The following is a 24,045-nucleotide window of genomic DNA, read 5'->3' as shown; positions in this document are numbered from 1 at the left end:
AAAATTCTGCAATTTGAGGTGATTCATTATTTATCTTTTTTATGATTTTAATGAATACAAGTGTCTCTTATTCATTAAAAATAGAACAACAAAAATACTCATCTAGTCATTAGCCTCTTGATTAATCTTCCCCATTAAGCTAAAGATCCAAGCAGAGCACCTGAAAGCACCTTAATTCTTCTTCAGAGATCATCATCACACTAAAATTATTTGCTTCTGGAAATCATTAATTTCTTTTTATGGATATGAGATTTTTTTTTTTCTGGATTGCAGTATATTAACATTCGTTTTCATTCACCCCATTCTAGGAATTCTTGGTAATAAAGCAGAACTAAATGGCACACATTAAACATTATTCATTTAATCTTGGGGGAAGTTAGTTACAAGGAAAGTTTGAAGAGTGAGTTGAGAGTAGTTCTTCAATCTCGTTGGATATTTCATTTTATTTGCCAGTAAATACATAGCTATATATGTTACTAATACATATCAAGAGGTAAAAAATGATCACATAATTAATTACTCATCATTATTATATGCTAGAAACTCTTGAGATTGGCACGTGAGCCCCTTGCTCACCTTCTGAGGCGTCTCCTGGCTTCAGGAGTGTTGCCACTTGGTGATCCTTAGAATGACCGGTCACTTCCAACTAAAGTCAAATTATTCTGCATGAATTGCTGTTTTGACAGTTAAGGAAGGGCCCACTTCTAAAGATGGCTGGTGATGGGAAAATAATTCATGTGATTGTAAAGAAAATACACAGCTTTTAAAGTAGCAATCCTCACTTCTCATTTCCATACTTAGTTACCATATGTCCCAAGTATAAAGCAGTTGTTTTTTGGCAAAATTATTTTTCGGAAGACAGCACTGTCTGTGTCCTTAAGAAGTCTCTCATATAATAGAGAGTCTCTCTAATATAATAGTCTCTCTATCATTTCATTTTAAACAACAAAGTTCAGGTTTGACTGAAATGATTTCAAGTTTCCTAGATTTTTTTAAGAGTCACCTTACCTAGTGGGTGAAAAAGAAGGAAATATATATTTAAAAAACAGATTTAGTGATTATTCCTATGGGCAAAGACTCACAATTGCAAATGTGGATGTGGTTGTACACTAGTCTTTTTACAGTCACTTACTTGAAAGTATTGCAGAATGAAAGGCTTTGTTATTACCATATGGATCCTTTGGTTCCTGAGAACTTGGAAGAACAGAATGCTAAACCCCAGTGTAAGAGTAGGACTATCTTCAAAGAAAATGAAGCCAAAATTTCTTTTTTGGAAAAATGTTTGTTTAGTCAATTTTTGTTGTTGGTTAGTCACTAGGTCATGTCTGACTCTTTACAACCCTATGGACTGCAGCATGCCAGGCTTCCTGGTCCTTCTCTATCTCCAGGAGTTTGCTCAAACTCATGTCCATTGAGTTGTGATGGTAATGCCATCCAACCATCTCATCCTCTGTTGCCCCCTTCTCCTCCTGCCCTCAGTCTTTCCTCAAATCAGGGTCTTTTCCAATGAATCGGCTTTTTGCATCAGGTGGCCAAAGTATTGGAGTTACAGCTTCAGCATTAGTCCTTCCAATGAATATTCAGGATTGATTTCCTTTAGGATGGACCGATTTGATCTCCTTGCTGTCCAAGGAACTCTTAAGAGTCTTTGCTAGCTTGAAAGTTCGAAAGTATAGTTTCTTTGGTGGTCAACCTTCTTTATGGTCCAATGTTCAACATCCATACATGACCTCTGAAAAAAACCATAGCTTTGATTATTTGGACCTTTGTCAGCAAAGTGATGTCTCTGCTTTTTAATATGCTGTCTAGGTTTGAAACAGCTTTCCTTCCAAGGAGCAAGCATCTTAATTTCATGGCTACAGTCACAGTCTGCAGTGATTTTGGAGCCCAGTAAAATAAAATCTGACACTGCTTCCACTTTTCCCCTTCTATTTGTCATGAAGTGATGGGAACAGATGCCATGGTTTTAGTTTGTTGAATGTGAAGTTTAAGCCGTTTGTTCACTCTCCTCTTTCACCCTCATCAAGAAGCTCTCTAGTTCCTCCTCACTTTCTGCCATTAGTGGTATCATCTGCATATCTGAGGTTGTTGATACTTCTCCCAGCAGACTTGATTCCAGCTTGTGATTCATCTAGCCCAGCATTTCACATGAAGTATCCTGCAAAGAAGTTAAATAAGCAGGGTGACAATATACAACCTTGACATACTCCTTTCCCGATTTTGAACCAATCCATTGTTCCATGTTCAGTTCCAACTGTTGCTTCTTGACCTGAATACAGGTTTCTCAGGAGGCTAGAAAAGTGATTTATTATTCTCATCTCTTTGTGGATTGTCTACGGTTTGTTGTCGTCCACACAGTCAAAGGCTTTGGCATAGTCAGTGAAGCAGAAATGTATGTTTTCCTGGAATTCCCTTGCTTTTTCTATGATCCAGCAGATGTTGGCAATTTAATCTCTGGTTCCTCTGCCTTTTCTAAAACCAGCTTGAACACCTGGAAGTTCATGGTTCCCATATTGTTGAAGCCTGGCTTGGAGAATTTTGAGCATTACCTTGCTAGCGTGTGAGATGAGTGCAATTGCACGGTAGTTTGAGCATTCTTTGTCATTTCTTTTCTTTGGGATTGGAATGAAAACTGACTTTTCCCCATCCTGTGGCCACTGCAGAGTTTTCCAAATTTGCTGACATATTGAGTGCAGCACTTTGACAACATCGTTTTTTAAGATCTTATGTAGCTTAGGAATTATGAAATTATGTAGGAATTTTACCACCTCCACTACCTTTATTCTTAGTATGCTTCCTAAGGCCCACTTGATTTTACTCTTCAGAATGTCTGGCTGAGTGACCACATAATCATTGTTATCCTGGTCACTAAAACATTTTTGTATAGTTTTCTGTTTTTTTGCCACTTCTTAATTTCTTCTGCTTCTGTTAGATCCTTAGTATTTCTGTCCTTTAACATGCCTATCCTTGCATGAAATGTTCCCTTGATATCCCCAATTTTCTTAAATGGTCTCTTCAGTTCAGTTCAGTCTCTCAGTAGTGTCTGACTCTTTGTGACCCCATGGACTGCAGCATGCCAGCCTTCCCTGTCCATCACCAACTCCCGGAGCTTACTCAAACTCATGTCCATTGAGTTGGTGATGCCATCCAGCCATCTCATCCTCTGTCATCCCCTTCTCCTCCTGCCCTCAATCTTTCCCAGCATCAGGGTCTTTTCCAGTGAGTCAGTTCTTCGCATTAGGTGGCCAAAGTATTGGAGTTTCAGCTTCAACATTGGTTCTTCCAGTGAATGTTCAGGACTGATTTCCTTTAGAATGGACAGGTTGGATCTCCTTGTAGTCCAAGGGATTCTCAAGAGTCTTGTCCAACTCCACAGTTCAAAAGCGTCAGTTCTTCAGCACTCAGTTTTCTTTATAGTCCACCTCTCACATCTGTATAGGACTACTGCAAAAACCATAGCTTTGACTAGATACACCTTTGTTGGCAAAGTAATGTCTCTACTTCTTAATATGCTGTCTAGGTTGGTCATAGCTTTTCTTCCAAGGAGCAAGTGTCTTTTAATTTCATGGCTGCAATCACCATCTATAGTGATTTTGGTCTTTCCTATTTTATTTTTTTATTTCTTTGCATTTTCCACTTAAGACGGCTTTCTTATCTGTCCTTGCTATTGTCTGGACTCTGAATTCAGTTGGGCATATCTTTCCCGTTCTCTTCTGCCTTTCGCTTCTCTTCTTTTCTCAGCTATTTGTAAAGCCTCCTGAGACAGCTGCTTTGTTTTCTTGTGTTTCTTTTTCTTTGGAATGGTTTTGGTCACTACCTCCTGTACAGTGTTATGAACTTCCATCCATAGTTCTTCAGATACTCTTGTTTACTAGGTTCTAATCCCTTGAATCTATTCATCACCTCCACTGTATAATCATAAGGGATTTGATTTTGGTCATACCTGAATGGCCTAGTGGTTTTCCCTGCTTTTTCAATTCAAACATGAATTTTGTAATAAGTAACTCATGATCTGAGGCACAGGCAGTTCCTGGTCTTGTTTTTGCTGACTGTATAGAGCTTCTCTGTTTTCAGCTGCAAAGAATATAATGTCTGACTTTGGTCTTGACTCTCTGGTGATGTCCATGTGTAAAGCGTCTCTTATGTTGTTGGAAGAGAGTGTTTGCTATGACCAGTATGTTCCGTTGACAAAACTCTGTTAACCTTTGTTGTTCTTCATTCTGTACTCCGAGGCCAAACTTCCCTCTTTCTCCAGGTGTCTCTTGACTTCCTGCTTTTGTGTTCCAATCCCCTATGATGAAAAGGACATCTTTTCTTGGGGTTAATTCTAGAAGGCCTGTAGGTCTTCATAGAACCATTCAACTTCAGCTTCTTCAGCATTAGTGGTTGGGGCATAGACTTGGATTACTGTGGTGTTGAATGTTTTTCCCTGAAAATGAACTGTGATCATTCTGTCATTTTTGAGATTGCCCCCAGATTCTGCATTTCGGACTCTAGTTGACTATGAGGGCTACTCTCTTTCTCCTAAGAGATTCTTGCCCATGTAGTAGATTTAATGGTCATCTGAATTAAATTCACCCATTCCCATCCATTTTAGTTCACTGATTTCTCTTACCATCTCCTGTTTGACCATGTCCAGTTTACCTTGATCCATGGACCTAATCTTCTAGGTTCCTATGCAGTATTGTTGCTTACAGTATCAGACTTCACTTTCACCACCATTCACATCCACAGCTGAGCATTATTTCCACTTTGGCCCAGCCTCTTCATTCTAGAGTAGTTTATTGACAAGTGAAAGTGAAAGTCACTCAGTCGTGGCTGACTCTTTGTGACCCCATGGACTCTACAGTCCATGGAATTCTTCAGGCTGGAATACTGTAGTGCATAGCCTTTCCCTTCTCCAGGGGGTCTTCCGAACCCAGGGACTGAACCCAGGTCTCCCACATTGCAGGTGGATTCTTGACCAGCTGAGCCACAAGGGCAGTCCAAGAACACTGGAGTGGGTAGCCGATCCCTTCTTCAGGGAATCTTCCTGACCCAGGAATCAAACCAGGGTCTCCTGCATTGCAGGTGGATTCTTTACCAAGTTTATTGACAATGTTGTGTTAATTTCAGGGTTAGGGTTAGCGCACAGTGAAGTGACTCCGTTTTATATACATGTGTATCCACTTTTTTTTTTTTTTTGAGATTCTTTTCCCAGATACGCCATTTAGAAGTATTGAGTAGAGTTCCTTGTGCTATACAGTAGGTACTTATTAGTTATCTGTTTTCTATATAGTAGTGTGTATGTGTCAAGTCCAGTCTCCTAATTTATCCCTGCCTACCACCTTATTCCCTGGTAACCATAAACTTGTTTTCTACATCTGTGATTCTACTTCTGAACTTTTAGAAACAGTTGATTATTTATTTGCTGCATCAGGTCTTAGTTGCAGCATGTGGGACCTTTTGTGTCAGGCACGAGCTCTCTTGCTGTGGCACTCGGGCACGGACTTAGTTGCTCTGTAGTATATGGAATCTTAGCTCCCGGGTCAGGGATCAAACTTGCATACCCTGCACTGCAGGGTGGATGCTTAACCACTGGATCCCAGGGAAGTCCTGTTCTTTTTTTACGCTTCTGAATTTCTTATTGTGCATCTCCTCTCCTCAGTCTCATTTGAGACATAAGAATCATGAACTTTTCTTGTTCTTATGCCCCTATCTTTACACATACAATTTTTCAATCTTCTTTGTATTTTAAAGCAACTTAGACGTCACAAAATTACATGCTGTGGAAAAGAAAAAGTAACACATCTAATGCCATTGTTAGACTTGTTAAAGATGGTGAAGATAATATCGTCTAAGATGGATGTGGCTTCCCTGGTAGCTCAGATGGTAAAGAATCCACCTGCAATGTGGGAGAACTGGGTTCGATCCCTGGGTTGGAAAGACCCCATAGAGAAGGAAATGGCAACCCACTCCAGTGTTCTCGCCTTCTAAATTCCATGGTCAGAGGAGCCTGTCAGGCTACAGTCCATGAGGCTGCAGAGTCAGACATGACTGAGCAACTATCACTAAAGCACTTACTCAAGGTGTATGTGGACAGTTTGAATGAGAGTGAAAAAGAATAATGTTCCCAAAAGAATCTTTAATTTTATATTGCCATGTTGTCCATTGTGGTAGCCACTAGTCATGTGAGGCAATTTGAATTTAAATTATTTAAAATGAAAGAAATGTAAAAATTCAGTTTTTCAGTTGCATTAATCACATTTCAGGGGCCCAGTACTACACATGGCTAGTAGCAATAACGTTAGACAGAGCAGATATAGAACATTTTTATTATTGCAAAAAGTTTTGCTGTATGATGCTGTAACAGAGTATAACTTGAAATATTTGGATAATGAAAACAGTTAATATTATAAATAGACATTTGACTGTTTCATTTATATATTAACATTGCAAGTTGATGAAAAAAGTTTTGGAATAAAAGGTAATTACATTTGAGGTCATTTTACATTTAGGCAACAAAGTGATATATTAAAATATGAATTGACTGTTTATTTTATTAAATGTCATTGCCTTAAATTCTCAGTACATTTTGTTAATTTTGGGACATAGCTGATACTGGCACCAAACTTTGAAAAGCAAGTATTAAAGACATCAATTCTAAGGCAGTGAATATAGGACTTCATATTTAATGAAAGTTTCACAACTTACATAATCCTTGATTTCATTTCATCATGACATTTACTAAGATAGGCTTCCATTCTACAGAATGGCCCAGGGGCATCAAATAACGTGTTGTATGAAAATGTAACATAGAATAGTAAAATTTCTATATAAGAAAGAGTCAGAATTGTATTGCCTTTAAAACATTTTCTCCCTGAACTTGATAAGCAATCCTTGCAGTGTTACGTGTTTCTCCTCCTAGTTGATGCAGAGCACAGCCTCTATAACTGAGTCTTAATGGAATTTAGAAAAAATTTATAAGACTAGTTTCTAAATTTAAAAATATAATCCTGCCTGGCATTCTAATCAGAAATTCAGAGGCTTTTTGGCAAGTAAATTTCTTTGGTTATATGGATTTCCAGAAGGCATATTGCCAAAAGCCTTTCACTGTAATGAATCTTCTGAGTCTTCTCATACAATTACTTGCGACTCTGAAGATATCCTTAATTTTTGTTATAGTCTGTTACATTGATATTGTAGCTATGTAACTATAAATCCTCCTTTTGTTACATTTTCCTTTAATATTTGTGTGAAGAAGTAAACTGATTAACTTGTTAGCATTCACACCATCTCTCTCTGCATCCAGACCACTTAGCTTCATTTCACTCTTCTATTTTTGAATTAAGAAAAGACAATATTTGCATAGTGAACACCTTCAGAGATGAAGAGTCTTCCCAGTGGAAGTCTTACATACTTCCTCCCCAAGGTGTTTCCCTGAGATGAAGAAAGGAAGCTGAAGAGGAATAGCAAGAAGGGATAAGAAAGGCTTCTTCAGTGAACAATGCAAAGAAATGGAGGAAAATGATAGAATGGGAAGACTGGAGATGTCTTCAAGAAAATTGAAGATAGCAGGGGAACATTTCATGCAAAGATGGGAACAATAAAGGGCAGAAATGGTATGGATCTAACAGAAGCAGAAGGTATTAATAAGAGGTGGCAAGAATACACAGAAGAACTATATAAAAAGGATCTTAATGACCTGGATAATCATGATGGTGTGGTCAGTCACCTAGAACCAGATATCCTGGAGTGTGAAATCAAATGGACCTTAGGAAGAATCACTACAAACAAAACTTGTGGAGGTGATGGAATTCCAGCTGAACTATTTCAAATCTTAAAAATGCTGCTGTTAAAGTGCTGCACTCAAAATGCCAGCAAATTTGGGAAACTCAGCAGTGGCCATAGGACTGGAGAAAGTCAGTTTTCATTCCAATTCCAAAGAAAGGCAGTGCCAAAGAATGTTCAAATTACCACACAGTTTCACATGGTAGTAAGGTAATGCTCAAAGTCTTTCAAGCTATGCTTCAACAGTGCAGGAAGTTGGAACTTATAGATGTACAAGCTGAATTTATAAAAAGCAGAGGAACTAGAGATCAAATTGCCAACAACCTTTGGATCCAAGAAAAAGCAAGGGAATTTCAAAAAATATCTACTTCTGCTTCATTGACTACACAAAAGCCTTTGGCTGTGTGTATCACAATGAACTCTGGACAATTTTCAAAGTGATGTGAATACTAGACCATCTTACCTATCTCTTGAGAAATCTAAAGAAGCAACAGTTAGAACTGAACATAGAACAACAGACTGGTTCAAAATTGGGAAAGGAATATTTCAAGTCTGTGTATTTAACCTGTTCATTTAACTTCTATGCAGAGTACATCATGCAAAAGGCTGGGCTAGATGAATAACAAGCTCGAATCAAGATTTCTGGGAGAATTATCAACAAATACACAGATGATACAACTCTAATGGCAGAAAGTGAAGAAGAGCTAAAGAGCTTTTTGATGAGAGTTGAAAGAGAAGAGTGAACAAGCTGGCTTAAAACTCAGCATTCAGAAAACTAAGGTCATGGCATCTGGTCCCATCACTCATGGCAAATAGATGAGGAAAAAATGGAAACAGTGACAGATTTTCTTTTCGTGGGCTCCAGAATCATTGCGGATGGTGATTGCAGCCATGAAATCAGAAGATACTTGCTTCTTGGAAGAAAAGCTATGACAAACCTAGGCAGTATATTAAAAAGCATACACATCACTTTGCAGAAAAAGGTCCATCTATTCAAAGCTATGGTTTTTCCATTAGTCATGTATGGATGTGACATTTGGACCATATAGAAGGCTGAGCAATGAAGAATTGATGTGTTTAAGCTTTGGTGCTAGAGAAGGCTCTTGAGAGTCCCCTGGACAGCCAGGAGATCAAACCAGTCAATCCTAAAGGAAATCAACCCTGAATATTCACTGGAAAATGGATGCTAAAACTGAAGCTCTAATACTTTGGCCACCTGATGAAAAGAGTGGGCTCATTGGAAAAGAGCCTGATGTTGGCAAAGACCGAGGACAGTAGGAGAAGAGCGCCAGAAGATGAGATGGTTGGATGGCATCACCAACTCAATGGACATGAGTTTGAACAAACTATAGAAGATAGTGAAGGACAGGAAGCATGATGTGCTGCAGTCCACGGGGCTGCAAGAGTTGGCTAGGACTTAGCAACTGAACAACAGCAACAAGGAGGTCATTCTGAGAAGAGGTAAACATCTATTAAGTGTGAACTGAGCCCCAGTCATTTCACTGTGCAGTATAGAGAGGCTCCACCTAAAGCAATCAGCTGACACATAAGCTCCTATAATCTGTGGAGTCGACTGTCTAGTGAAGGACAGAGACATTTTAACCATCCCACAGACATATTCAGGAATATATTTTCAGTGACTGTGGCTGACACACAGAGTCCTTTCTGCGTTGTTTATTGCTGTTTCCCAGTAGGACTCTGCCCTCAGCAGACATTTGTTCTAGCAAGGAGAAGTCAACAGGTGCATGCAAACAAGCAAAGGGATAAACTTACAGAATGTAAATCTTGGAAAAGGGTTATAAGAGAATGATCTGTATATAGACTGATGAGAAGAAGCAGCAGAAGTTTCTGACGAGGTCTGAGAATTTGGGCGAGTCTCCTATTAGGGAGTAATAGTTGAGCAGCACTTCATTTATTTTGGCTGTGTTGGTCTTCGTTGCAGCTTGTATGCTTTCTCCAGTTGTGGCACACGGGCTTAGTGGCCCCGTGGCATGTGGGATCTTAGTTCCCCAACCAAAGCTCGAACCCATATCCCCTTTATCGGAAGACAGGTTCTGAACCACTGAACCACTAGGGTAGTCCCTTGAGCAGCACTTTAAATGTTAATGAGGGGTCAGCTGAAATGAGGAACTAATGAGGGAAGAAAAGAGATTGAGAGAGACATACTGAGTATACATCCTCTGAAAAATCCCGTAAAGAGTGGGACAAGGCACAATGGAGGAAGTAGGGAGAGAGATTTAGTATGGTAGGAGAAGGTAAACGGCAAGCGTGACTGAAATGGCAGTGGAAAAGTAAGCAGAGGACAGGGGTCATGTGGGATCATAAAGGCCGAGGTAATGAGTCTGGATTAGAGTTTATTTCACATGCAGTGAGAGTTTCAAGTTGCCAGATGGGGGGAATCAATTGGGATAGGATGCATGAGATGAGTTAAGAAGCTTTATGACATCAGATGAGAAAACTTAGATACGTGTATTTTAAAGTTATTTTCAAATTAGAGTAGTTGACTGAATTATATATTTGGACTGGGAAGCATTAAATAAACCTTTAGAGTTAGTCAGTGTTTGAGAGTAAATCTGGAGAGGAGGTGATTATAATGGAGACGGGATGATTCTTGGCGAGAAATGGTTGTTTCCTGTCCTTTTGGATAGGCTAAAACGTCACAGATGTCTCAAATAGCTGGACTTAGCACCGAACTGTTTAACACTTATGTTCAGAGTTCTACAAGTGCTATGTAATTAAATCCCACAGCATCACATGAAGTAGACACTCTTGTCACTGTAGATACTATTATCATTTTTTAAAAACTTTTTATTTTGTATCAGGGTATAGCCAATTAACATTGTTTTAATAGTTAGAGGTGAACAGAGAAGGGACTCAGCCGTGCATATACCTGTATCCATTCTCCCCCAAAGTTCTCTCCCATCCAGGCTGCCACATCACATTGGGCAGAGTTCCTTATGCTTTACAGTAGGTCCTTGTTGGTTATCCATTTGAAATATAGCAGAGTGTACATGTCCGTCTCAAACTCCCTAACTATCCCTTCACCCAGTCCTTCCCAACAGCAACTCTAAGTTCGTTCTGTTAAATCTGTGAGTCTGTTCCTCTTCAGTACGTTCATTTGAGATACTGTTATCATTTATATTTAATGAGGAAATTGAAGTTTAGACAGATTAAATAACTTGTCGATGAGATTATATAACGCAGCATCCTCATTTCGTAAATGAGGGTTCTGAAGCCAGCAGGTGGTCATTCATCTCCCTGTGGTGCATTGGATTATTCTTCATTCTGCACTCTTTGTCATGTGCATTTGCAGAAGGAAGATCAGAGGGATGATCTTCTGGAGGTGATCACTGATGATGACAAAGAGGCTGAGGAAGCAGGGGATGGCAGAGATGGCTTCCATGGTGAGGATGGCTCTTGAGCACATAATGGGGTTTTGAAATCTTGTCCAGTTATTTCTTTACCTGGGTACTTGTCTAAGATTAAAATTTTCCCTGGGGCCTCTCTCCTGGTATCTTCAGCACAGGCTCCCTGCTCTCCCCAGCCTCGTCCTTCTCTTGTTCGTTAATTCATACTGTCCCACTCCCAGTCCCTGCTTCCTTTGGCATCTTAGTAGTTATGTTATGTCTACTCTATAATTTTTGCTTTCAATTTTGATACCTCTTTATGACTTAACCATACAAGGATATATGATTTAAAATAAAAGTGTATTTGTCCTTGTCTCTGATATTCAACTTGACCCCATAACTTCGTTCAGCCGACACAATTTTAGTAATACTACGCGTAGAGCATGCCATAGTGGCGACTTCCTTTTGCCTTGACCCTGAAAGAGAGAAAGGGAGCAGAACCACAGCTGGAGCCTAGTCCTGCGAACCTGCGGGCTGGCTGGCAGAGCTCTCTTTTGAGATACGACTAACACACCTTTGTGCGTTTTATACATCATGTGGCAAATGAACTCATAAATTTTACCTAGAAGCAATTACGTTGTATGTGAAATTTTATATCATGCTTTTCCCCTTGTAATTATAAAGACTTTTACCCTATTTCTACAGTTCTTATAGGTTTTAATGGATGCTACATTAAGTGAATTAATCATAATTTACAATTTACTTCCTGAGAATGTAATCCATGCTTGTTCTGAGGTAGAATTACTGATTTAAAGCGTGTAAAGTCTTTCAGTTTATGTTGCCAAATTGCTTTCCATATGGTTGAAGAAATTTCGGATGGTCCCAGCAATATGTGAAAGTCATTCTACTTCATTGCTGTTTTAATGTAAAACTTTTCCTGTTTATCAGGTTTCAGCACTCCCATATTTTAAAGCCAATGTCTACTTAAAATGTGCTATTTTTTGAATTGCATGTTCATATCTCTTTTCCATTTAACTGATGAATTTTTTCTGTTATTTTTCTAGTTTGTGTGGTTTTTTAAAACATAAAAAGTCTCTCTTTTATTGCTATCCTCAGATCTATTGATGCTTTTATTAGTTGATGAAGGAAAAATTCAGGTACAGATTTGGGGAAACAATCATAGTCTATTTTTATGTATTTTAAAAGCACTTTAAATAGAATTATTTTGGTTTATGGTATGAAGTATCATTCTAAATGAATTCCCCCCTCCCCACCCCAGTTGCAAAGCACTTAGTTCAAATAATACTAACTACCCCTTCCATTCTGCAGTTTTGTGGTGTCTTTTCTAGAATATGCTAAGTTGTTATGGCATCTGGTCCCATCACTTCATGGGAAATAGATGGGGAAACAGTGGAAACAGTGGCAGACTGTATTTTTTGGGGCTCCAAAATCACTGCAGATGGTGACCGCAGCCATGAAATTAAAAGACACTTACTCCTTGGAAGGAAAGTTATGTCCAACCTAGATAGCATATTCAAAAGCAGAGACAATACTTTGCCAACAAAGGTCTGTCTAGTCAAGGCTATGGTTTTTCCTGTGGTCATGTATGGATGTGAGAGTTGGACTGTGAAGAAGGCTGAGCGCTGAAGAATTGATGCTTTTGAACTGTGGTGTTGGAGAAGACTCGTAAGAGTCCCTTGGACTGCAAGGAGATCCAACCAGTCCATTCTGAAGGAGATCAGCCCTGGGATTTCTTTGGAGGGAATGATGCTGAAGCTGAAACTCCAGTACTTTGGCCACCTCATGTGAAGAGTTGACTCACTGGAAAAGACTCTGATGCTGGGAGGGATTGGGGGCAGGAGGAGAAGGGGACGACAGAGGATGAGATGGCTGGACGGCATCACCGACTCGATGGACGTGAGTGTGAGTGAACTCCGGGAGTTGGTGATGGACAGGGAGGCCTGGTGTGCCGCGATTCATGGGGTCGCAAAGAGTCGGACACGACTGAGCGACTGGACTGAACTGAAGTTGTTACGTAGGTGATTTTCTCTTCCTAGGTTAACTCTTCCACTTGTTTGCATAGCTATTCTTTAATGAGTTTTTTTGAGAAGAGAAAATAGAAGCGGCATTTCTTTTCATTACTCAGTATTCTGCTTGGGAGCCAGTCAGTAAATGTTTATTGTTGTTGACACTGGAATAAAACACAGAGAAGGGGAAAAAAAATCTCCGCTACTCCATTCTGTACCCTGTATCCGTTCCTCTTCACTTAAGCAGCAGTAACACAGGCATTTTTCTACATTAAGGAACAAAACACTGATTATGTGGTAATCTCCGAGATATAAATGAATCTCACAGGTGGGTCCAGTTGCTGAACATTGAGACTTATTTAGGGAGTTTAAAGTGTACTGAATAGGGAAGGATTTGGAAAAGATTCAGAGCCATGGCCCTGGAAGAAAAAGATAATTGGAGTTTTAGAAAAGCCTGATGCAAAAAAGAAACACGTAAAAATGGAATGAGTGAGGGTGCTGAGAACCATAAGCTTTCGCTTCTTTGTATGTCAGAAGAACATGAACAGCAAGGTAAAACAATTTAAGTTTCCACTGAATCTGTATAGCTTTCTTATTGCTTTTATTTTTAAAAGCCTCTTTCTTTTTTTCATGTAGTATTTGTTAGTAAAAATTGTTTTCAGCTCAAAACAACTTCTAACTCTTAAGGACAGAGGCAAGTAGTGTATTCTTTGTGTATCTGAAAGATGAAAGTCTGAGCGCTGATAACAAAGAAGGGGCCAGGACTAGCAGTCATCAAAGCCCAAAGAAAAATCACAAGACAAAGCTTTGGAACTATCCCAGGAGCAGAAGTGGTGCTGAGAAGATGCGAGCTTCTGGGAGGCCTGGGGGCCTGTCAGGAGCTGTTTGGTGTTTCTCTTCCCTTATGCATCCTTCTGGGTCCTTCTTTTCTTTCTTCTTCAGCATTTCTTGCCTGGTGGATGTGTTTATCTCTTGGACCTTTCTTCAGTTTAAAATATCTTGCTGGGTGATATCAACTAGATGGAAATCATCTTAAATTTATGGCTCTGAGTTTTGCTATTCAATTAACTTAAAAGTCCCAGACATTGCTTCTGGGATAATTTTTGTGAGGGCCCCACAGGCGACTCAGGTTTAGTATTTTCAAAGCCGAGTTCATTATTCCTCACCATTCTTCCCCAGCTCCTTCTATATTCCCTTTTCTTAATTAATAACTTCAGCAGCCACACAATCAGTCAAGCGAGAAATCTTGCAGCTTCCCCAGTTTCCTGCTGTTTGATACCTCAGATTGAAATGTTTAAACCCTATATTCAGGTCGACCCTCCTCTTTGATTTGTCTCTCAGTTCAGTCTTGCCGTGTTTATAAGCCCTTTTGAAAGTCTTGCCTGGAGGATCACCGTAAGTTCTTATTTTACTCACCTTAGTCTTGTCCATCTTTGATCCACTCTTCTTTCCACTGGATATTTTTTTTTTTCTATAATACATATCTGATATTGATAGCTTATTTTTAAATAACCAGTAATGTCAGTATTTTGTCTACTGTGTAAAATCCAAAATTGGCCTCCACCTACCTTTCTACTTTATTAATTACTGTACCTGTTTGTGTACTCTAATCCTGAGTCATGCCACGCTGTTTTTTTTCTTCCCCTCTAAGTATGTTAAGCAGTGTCAGTCTTCCTGACCATATGATTAATTCAAACAAACTCATCCAAGTAGATTGAAACCACTCACTTTTGTTCTCCCATAACCGATTCTTTTATACCATGTAACACTCAGCATGGCTTTTACAGTAGTGCTATTTATCTTTTTTGGTGGTGTTTTTATGGCTGCGCTAAGTGGTATGTGGGACCTTAGTTCTTGGACCAGGGATCAAACCCATGCCCCCTTCACTGGAAGCAGGAAGTCCTAACCACTGGACTGCCAGGGAAGCCCCAGTGGTGTTTATTTTTGTACATTACAGAAATACACACTCATGGAAGGCAGCCAGTGTGATCTCTCCACTTTTGCACCCTCCCATGTCAACAAAGGTCCGTTTAGTCAAGGCTGTCGTTTTTCCAGTAGTCATGTATGAATGTGAGAGTTGGAGTATAAAGAAAGCTGAGTGCCAAAGAATTGATGCTTTTGAACTGTGGTGTTGGAGAAGACTCTTGAGAGTCCCTTGGACTGCAAGGAGATCCAGCCAGTCCATCCTAAAGGAGATCAGTCCTGGGTGTTCATTGGAAGGACTGATGTTGAAGCTGAAACTCCAATACTTTGGTCACCTGATGCGAAGAGCTGACTCATTTGAAAAGACCCTGATGCTGGGAAAGATTGAGGGCAGGAAGAGAAGGGGACAACAGAGGATGAGATGGGTGATGGCATCACTGACTCAATGGACATGGGTTTGGGTGGACTCCAGGAGTTGGTGATGGACAGGGAGGCCTGGCGTGCTGTGGTTCATGGGGTCACAAAGAGTCAGACATGACTGAGCGACTGAACTGAACTGATGTCTTCTATAAAATTTATTATGACAGTTTGCACACAGGAGCTATCCAGTGAGTGTACTTTATTGAGTGGAATGTCATCACCCTCTGTTTATGTAAAATATTCTGCATTGATCCCTAGTTCTTACCTGTTCTCCTCTACAGGGCTTAACATTTCAAAACCCACATACATATGCACAGAATATAAACCCACATACATATGCACAGAATATAACTCAAAATGATACACAAAAAATTCCTAACTGTGATTACTTCTGGAGAGAAAGATCTGGTGGAGGTGAACAGTGGGAAACTGAAACTTTTACCTCTGTGCTGTGCACAGTTTACAATATTATACTGTCTATTTTGGAGAAGAAAATGGCAACCCACTCCAGTGTTCTTGCCTGGAAAATTCCATGGACTGAGGAGCCTGGTGGGCTACAGTCCATGGGGTCCCAAAGAGTCGGACACGACTGAGCACCTTCACTTCACTATCTATTTTATAATCAAATCAAATTCTTCAGATCCTGACATAGACACAGTCATATTTGTTTAAAGACTTGAACATACTTCAGGCCAACTAATGTTGATTCAGGGGTACATTGGAAGAATGAATGGAGAAATATGCAATTCTTCTTCTTTTTTTTTTTTAAATCGTTTTCCTCAGCCAAATTATAGAGCTATAAGTGACATGAGAAGAGTTTCAAACTTATTAATGAATGTACATATACATAAAATATTATTTTAGACTTTAAAACAGAAAAGGAGATAAAATTGAATGTATATAGCTTACTAATTGCTGAAATTTTTGAATATTTAAAAATATAACTGATTTTCATAATTTAAATAACTTCTGTTTAAGAATTTTTTTTTTAAAGTAGCTCTCCATAAGGCTAAGAAGAAACTAATTGTGGCTCATGTATTTATCCCATGATATATTGGGTCATTCATGCCTTTGTTTTTAAAAACTAGTTATTTAGAAATGTATATAATCAATTTAATTATAATTGAAAATGTATGAACAGTAAGACCGTGAAAGTCTTACCTCTACACACAACAGAGTTAATGAGCCATAAAGTTATCCTGAACAGAAGTAAGTGCTGGCTTTGGATGAGTCTTATACATAATTCGTAACTTCAATGATAGGATCTTCCTTCTTTCTTTTACCATACTATAATTAGAGATGTATAAATTATTCTTTTCATTTATTGTGCATGTTGAAGAATTACATGTCATAAAATCCCTTGACATTGTCCTATTTTATCAACAGTGATTGTGGGATATAAAAGATGATTTAAAGAGCAGCTTGCACTTCTCAGAAGTCTACACTAACCTCTTGAGAGCAAATATTGAAAGAAAGGAGCTGGGAAATTAGGAAATTACCAAGAAGGCTTTAATCTTTTCAGTAGGCATGCAGCATACACCCTAAGTGTTATTTCCTTCTATAGGAAACTTCATTATTTTAGAAACATAAAGGACATTAATTCTAACATTTTTGTGAGGTTAAAATTTTGGGAAGTCTGGTCTCTTTGATATCCTAATTAAAGCAGATTTTGGATTCTTGAAAGAAAAATAGTTTCATTGAACTCCAAACTGGAAAAAAATGTACTCTAGGCTCAGTCTACCCGGCTCTTCTATTGTACTGTTCATATTTCCACGTTTTTACATTTGTACACAGAATTTGCTTCCATAAGTACCTGTTGGAACTGAAATTTTCTGTGCTAGACTAGAATCACTGATGCAACAGTTTCAGATGATTACATAGTATTTGGATGACAGCACTAGTTGGTAACTTGTTGTTGCAAACCACTGATATCATAAACATCAAAATACTTACCACTGCAAAATGGGAAATAAATGGCATTTTGTTTATTTTGAGTTCAGCAACATAATAACCAAAGATTTAGATTGAAAAGATATGTAACATTTCAGTAGGGTGCCTTAAGAGTTAGATATATGTGTGCGTGTGTGTGTGTGTGTGTGTGTGTGTGTGTACATGTTGTAATCTGACAGGTGGTGTGGAGTAAAATTTGATCCAAAGTAACCTGCTTGCCATCTTTTCACTCTTAACACTAAGCTCTTACCATCTCTTCCTTGAATCTTTAAAGAACAGACCATCTGTCTATTTTTTGTTGTTCAGTTGTTGAGTCTGACTCTTTGTGACATGATGGACTGCAGCATGCCAGGCTTCCCTGTCCTCCACTGTCTCCCAGAGTTTGCTCAAGTTCATGTCCATTGAGTCAGTGATGCTATCTAACAATCTCATCATCTGCAGCCCTCTCCTCCTTTTTGCCTGCAATCTTTCCCAGCTTTCCAGTGAGCTGGCTCTTTGTATCAGGTGGCCAAAGGGTTGCAGCTTCAGCTTTAGCATCAGTTCCTCCAATGAATATTCATGATTGATTTTCCTTTAGGGTTGACTGGTTTGATCAATCCAAGGGATTCTGAAGAGTCTTCGAAACCATCAGTTTTTCTGTGCTCAGCCTTTCTTATGGTCCAACTCTCACATCCATATGTGACTACTGGAAAAACCATAGCACTGACCATACAGACCTTTGTCGGCAGAGTGATGTCTCTGTTTTTTAATATGCTGTCTAGGTTTCTCATTACTTTACTTCCAAGAAGCAAGTGTCTTCTAATCTCATGGATGCAGTCACCATCTGCAGTGATTTTGGGGCCCAGGAAAAGAAAATCTGTCACTGTTTCTACTTTTTCCCCTTCTATTTGCCATGAAGTGATGGGACTTAAGTATTTCTGAAGATACTGGTTGGCATTCTGCTTGATGGTGTCTTCACATGGTGTATACTTGGATATCAGTAATGGGCAGAAGTTTGGAGTCAATCAGGGAAAGTAAAAATGTGATTGACAATTGGAAGCCAGTGATATATAATGTATTACGTGTTCATATCACATTGTTTTCGTTATGTATTGGGTTGGCCAACAAGTTTGTTTGGGTTTTTCCATGCTATCTTATAGGAAAACCTGAATGAACTTTTTGGTCAGACCAATACAAATACAACTTACAGACCAAAAGATATGGGTGTTGTTCTAGTTACTAGTCTTTTTAAACCTTCCCTTATTTTCAAGGAAAAGAATAAGACGGACAAAACAATACATTTACCAGTATAAAAAATTCTTAGAAAGGATTATGTCATTGTATCAGTAATACTGAGTTTGAGTGCTCAGTGGCTCTGTCATGTCTGACTCTCTGTAACCCCGTGCACCGTGTTCCGCCAGGCTCCTCTGTCCATGGGATTTCCTGAGCAAGAATACCTGAGTGGGTTGCCATTTCCTCCTGTAGGGGATCTTCTCAACCCAGGATTTGAACTCACATCTCCTGCATCGCAAGTGGGTTTTTTACCACTGCACCACCTGGGAAGCCATTCTGGAGGATATCAAACATTATTTTATATCACAAGTGACAGGATAGTATAATGATGCATTCAATGAATCTAGAAACAGAAGACTTCCATTGTTTACTGTCTGGGTAAGCGTGGCAACTTACTTTTCTTTCTCAGGGCTTTAACCATTTCATTGTCAATGAGATAGATGGATGAGGTCAGGAGTCAACAGCTCTTTTTTGTAAGGGCCCGATAGTGGGTTTTTTTTTTTTTTTTTTTTTTGCTTTGTGGCCCCTGTGGTTTCAGCTGCAGCTCCTCAGCTCTGCTGTCGTAATGCAAAGGCAGCCGAGGCAATATTTAAAGAAACAAGTGAATGAGCATGAAACTATCTGTCTTATAATGAAATTTATTAAAACCAGGAAACGGTCAGTAGTTTGGTAACCCCTGAACTGGATGGTTTCTATAATTCCTTCCAGTCATAAATGCTGGTTGTTGCATTAAGAGTGTACTTACTTTCCAAGTGTTGGAAGTTGTCATAGAGACATCATAAGAGGTGATTTAGTTCTTTTATCTACCTGAGGCAAGATTATACTTAAATCCCTAATGAAGACAGCCATCCAGCTACCTGATCTAGTAAAAGGATAAATCTCCCTTTACTTTTTTTTTGTAAAATGACTGTATAATAGGTTATATATCTAAAGTTAGTGCAAGATTTGGGAAATAATCTTTAATGGTTTTAGATTGAATATCTTGCCATTTTAAAAATTGACTTTACACATGATAGAAGACAGAGGGATGATATATCTCTTTTTCATTATTCTTATGGCTTCAAACCCTAGGAAATCATCCTTTCTCTTAATAGATCTAAACATTATAAAATTTTTCTTCCATACAAAGAGATTGTCATAAATTATTTTTTTAGATATGCAGTATAGATTTAATAGAGTAGGAACCATAGCTCTTCTGTCAGCCCTTCAAGCTTTTCATTCTGTTTATCTTTTTCATTTAGTCATTTTATGAGCTTTATAAACAAAACATAAAAAGTGCCTAAGGCAATGTAGTAATCAGATTTCATGTAGTAAAAACTACTGGAATAATCTCAAAAATCATTTATAATAATTGTTTCATAGTGTAAAAAATTCATTCATTAAGATATAACTGATCTTAATTCAAAGTAGAAAAAATGCAATACAGTTACATGATATGTTATAGCAACTAAAGTTAACATTAAGTTTTACTTTTCCATTTTCTGCCTTGATACCAAGTAGCTTTTTGGGAATGATTCCAAGTATTTTGGAAATGATTTCCTTAAATTATATTTATTGTTTATTTTCTATGTTTTATTTTCATATTAATTGGATAAACTACATAAAAACACATTGAAACTAAAAAGGACAAATGATCCTTAGGATTAGGTTAAATTTACTCCAGTTCAGTTCAGTTCAGTTGCTCAGTCGTGTCCGACTCTTTGCGACCCCATGAATCGCAGCACGCCAGGCCTCCCTGTCCATCACCATCTCCCAGAGTTCACTGAAACTCAGGTCCATCGAGTCAGTGATGCCATCCAGCCATCTCATCCTCTGTCGTCCACTTGTCCTCCTGCCCCCAGTCCCTCCCAGCATCAGAGTCTTTTCCAATGAGTCAACTCTTCACATGAGGTGGCCAAAGTACTGGAGTTTCAGCTTTAGCATCATTCCTTCCAAGGAACACCCAGGGCTGATCTCCTTTAGAATAGACTGGTTGGATCTCCTTGCAGTCCAAGGGATTCTCAAGAGTCTTCTCCAACACCACAGTTCAAAAGCATCAGTTCTTCAGCACTCAGCTTTCTTCACAGTCCAACTCTCACATCCATACATGACCACTGAAAAAACCATAGGCCCACATATATTTGCATGCAGCATATAATGAATATGATAAAACATAAAAAGTTACTGGAAGTCATTCCTGTTTTCATCTTCAGAATCTTCCTTTAATTTTTGTTTTCTAATAAAATCCAACCCCCAAATCCCTAACTTTCATTACCTAATTTTATGAAGCTTCGGCACCAAGTTAACAGTGAATTCTCTCAGGGCTGGAAAGAGGTCTATTTTACATACTCCCATGTTGTCAGTACCTAGGAGAGTTATGTAGCTTGTATAGGTGCCTTATAAAGGAGGTTGACTTGACTTAAAATAATAGTATCTTATCAGCATCATTGGGCTTCTCTGGTGTGGCTCCAGAGGTGAAGAACCTGCCTGCAGTTCAGGAGACTTAGGTTCGATCCTTGGGTCGAAAAGATCCCCTGCAGAAGGGAAAGGCTACCCACTCCAGTGTTCTTGCCTGGAGAATTCCATGGACAAAGGAGCCTGGTGAGCTACAGTCTATGGGGTCGCAAAGAATTGGATATGACTGAGCAACTAACACTTTCACTTTTTTTTCCATCACCATTATTAAATTACCGTCCTACTACTGTGCCATATGTTGCGCTGACTACTTAGATCATTTATAATTGTGTGGCAAGACTACAGACTGAGTTCTTTCATTTTAGATTTTTCTGTTTTCTCCCACCTTTTTTATTCTGTTCAAGTTGTTAAAATCTGCAGTAAAGTAAATATGGAGCCAGGATTTGAACATAGCTAGTTCATTACTTCACTGTACTGTTGTATTTCTCTCACACGTTCAACATGCAACTGGCATCACACTATAAACCCAGATATATCTTAATTTGCTCTATGGAAAAATATCTCTAAGTTAGTTATTCAGTTTTAAGTATTTGGCCACTGTCCCATATCATACACAAAAATTAACTCAAAATGGATTACAGACTTGAATTAAGACCCGAATCCCTAAAATTCCTAGAAGAAGGGCAATCTTCCAGACCTAGGTCTCAGTGATGATGTTTCGAATCTAATACCAAAAGTAAAAGCAACAAAAACAAATAAGTGGGACTGTATCATACTTTTCTGCACAGAAAAGGAAACCATCAACCAAATGGAAAGGCAGCCCACTGAATGAGAGCAGATATTTGCAAATCATATACTGATAAATGGCTAATATGCAAAAAATATAAAAAGCTCATACAACTCAGTGGCCAAAAATTAGACAATCTGATTTAAAAATGGACAGACAATCTGAATAAAAAATTTTCCAAAGAAGACATACAGATGTCAAATAGGTATATGAAAAGACTCTCAACATCATTAATCATCAGAGGAATCGGATCAAAAACAACAGTGAGCTGTCACCTCACGTCTGGGAATGGCTAACATCGAAAAGACAAGAAGTAAGAAATGTCGGCGAGGATGTGGAGAAAAGGAACCCCAGTGCACTGGTGGGAAGGTAAATTCACGCAGACATTATGGAAGACAGGATGGGGGTTCCTCAAAAAATTAAAAATGGACTCCCGTATGATTTAGCAATTGAACGTTTGTGTGTTTATCTGAAGCAAACAAAAACATTAATGCGAAAAGATACTTGCACCCCCACGTTATTGTAGCATATTTACCATAACCGAGACATGGAAACAGCCTGAGTGTTCATCAGTGGATGAATGAATAATGAAATTGTTGTATGTATACATATATACATATATTATATACACATACATAAACACAATGGAATATTATTCAGACATAAAAGAAATCTTGCCATTTGTGACAACATGGATGGATCACAAGAGCAATATGCTTACTGAGATAAGTCATAAAGAAAAACAAATACTTTATGATTTCTATTTTTTGTGGACTCTAAAGAAAAAAAACCCAAGCTCATTGATACAGGGACCAGATTGGTGGTTGCCAGAGATACAAGGTTGGAGGTTAGACAAAACGGGTGAAGGAGGTCAAAAGGTTAAAAAAAAAAGTAAGTTTCCTTCCCTATTTACATATATAAAAAGAAAAGCTATGGCTTCCCTGGTAGCTTGGACGGTAAAGCGTCTGCCTACAATGCGGGAGACCCAGGTTTGATCCCTGGGTCTGGAAGGTCCCTGGAGAAGGAAATGGCAACCCACTCCAGTATTCATGCCTGGAAAATCCCATGGGCTGAGGAGCCTGGTGGGCTACAGTCCATGGAATTGCAAAGAGTCACACATGACTGAGCAAATTCACTTCACTTCACTTCATGGCTAAAATTACCAAATACATATTTATATATAGCATGGGTTTAACAACCATACAGGCAAGTAGAGTGGCTGCCATAAATATGCAATAAAATGTCTCATTCAATAAAGGACAAACATTTATATATGGTTCAGAAAGTTATCTCCTTATAAAGATGACAAAGTTATTTTCCAAAATAATATTTCTCAACATTTGAAAAAAAAAAGATCACACAAAATAGGTAAATAGCCCAGGGTAGATAGAAGATGTCCAAAGAATTTAGCTCTCTGCTTCTTAGAAATCCAGTCTGAATTTCTTCCCTGACTGTGCCATGAAAATGCTTTCTCATCTGAGGATCCATCTTTCTCTATATCATTTTTCCTGCAAACATCTGGGAAGCTATTTCATCACAAAGCTGATGTGACTCTTATCTATTTAAAGTTCATTTTTTGAAAAAAGGTTAAAAGCAATGGAGCATGAAGCAGTGCCTAGGGTATTAGTGGTTTTAATTGAAAGTAGCGCCATTGTCAGAATTAATGCAAGGACTGCAGCTTGTTGGTGTTAAACCTGTAAGTCTCACAACTCAAAGAGAAGCTTCTTTCAATTGATGAAGTTTCTCAGGGATGACTCCCTTTGTTTTGCAAACTCCTAAACTTCAGTAAATGTGTTGGAAGAACTCTTATTTAAAAGCACATTACCTTAAGAGAAAGAAGAATGAAAAGTGAGAGACTGTACTCATGTATATGTACATATATACATGAATGTTCATTGTAACAGTGTAGGTGTGTGTGTGCTTAGTCACTCAGTCGTGTTCAATGCTTCGTGACCGCATGGACTGTAGCCCGTCAGACCCCTTTGTTCATGGAATTCTCCAGGCAAGAATACTGGAGGGGTTAGCCATTCCTTTTTCCAGGGTATCTTCCTGACCCAGGGATCGAACCTTGATCTCCTGCACTGCAGGCAGATTCTTTACCCTCTGAGCCACCAGGGAAGCCCTGCAGCACTGTACATAAGAGGCCAAAAGTGAA

The 24,045-nt window shown here is 38.8% G+C and overlaps 1 protein-coding gene across 48 annotated transcripts in view; it reads left to right on the top strand.

Annotated features, from left to right (window-relative positions):
* Positions 1-24,045, top strand: part of LOC147343605 (uncharacterized) — a 352,125-nt gene that overhangs the window by 149,055 nt on the left and 179,025 nt on the right. For 34 of the 48 annotated variants that reach the window (XR_015156172.1, XR_015156175.1, XR_015156185.1 and 31 more), the window contains one exon: positions 11,084-11,174. The exons of the other annotated variants lie outside the window; for them this stretch is intronic. Coding sequence is in view for 3 of the 34 variants with exons in the window: in XM_086380169.1 (XP_086236295.1) it covers positions 11,124-11,174 (51 nt within the window). In the remaining 31 variants the exon portion in view is untranslated. The remainder of the gene's footprint in view (positions 1-11,083; positions 11,175-24,045) is intronic. 48 annotated transcript variants of the gene reach the window in all.

The sequence above is a fragment of the Bos grunniens genome, chromosome 27 (assembly GCF_055505025.1).
Source record: "Bos grunniens cultivar Pamir isolate PY7600 chromosome 27, Bosgru_T2T1.0, whole genome shotgun sequence".
In the NCBI taxonomy this organism is placed as follows: Eukaryota; Metazoa; Chordata; class Mammalia; order Artiodactyla; family Bovidae; genus Bos; species Bos grunniens.
The sequence above is the reverse complement of the archived record's forward strand: the minus strand, read 5'-3'. Positions and strand labels throughout refer to the sequence as shown.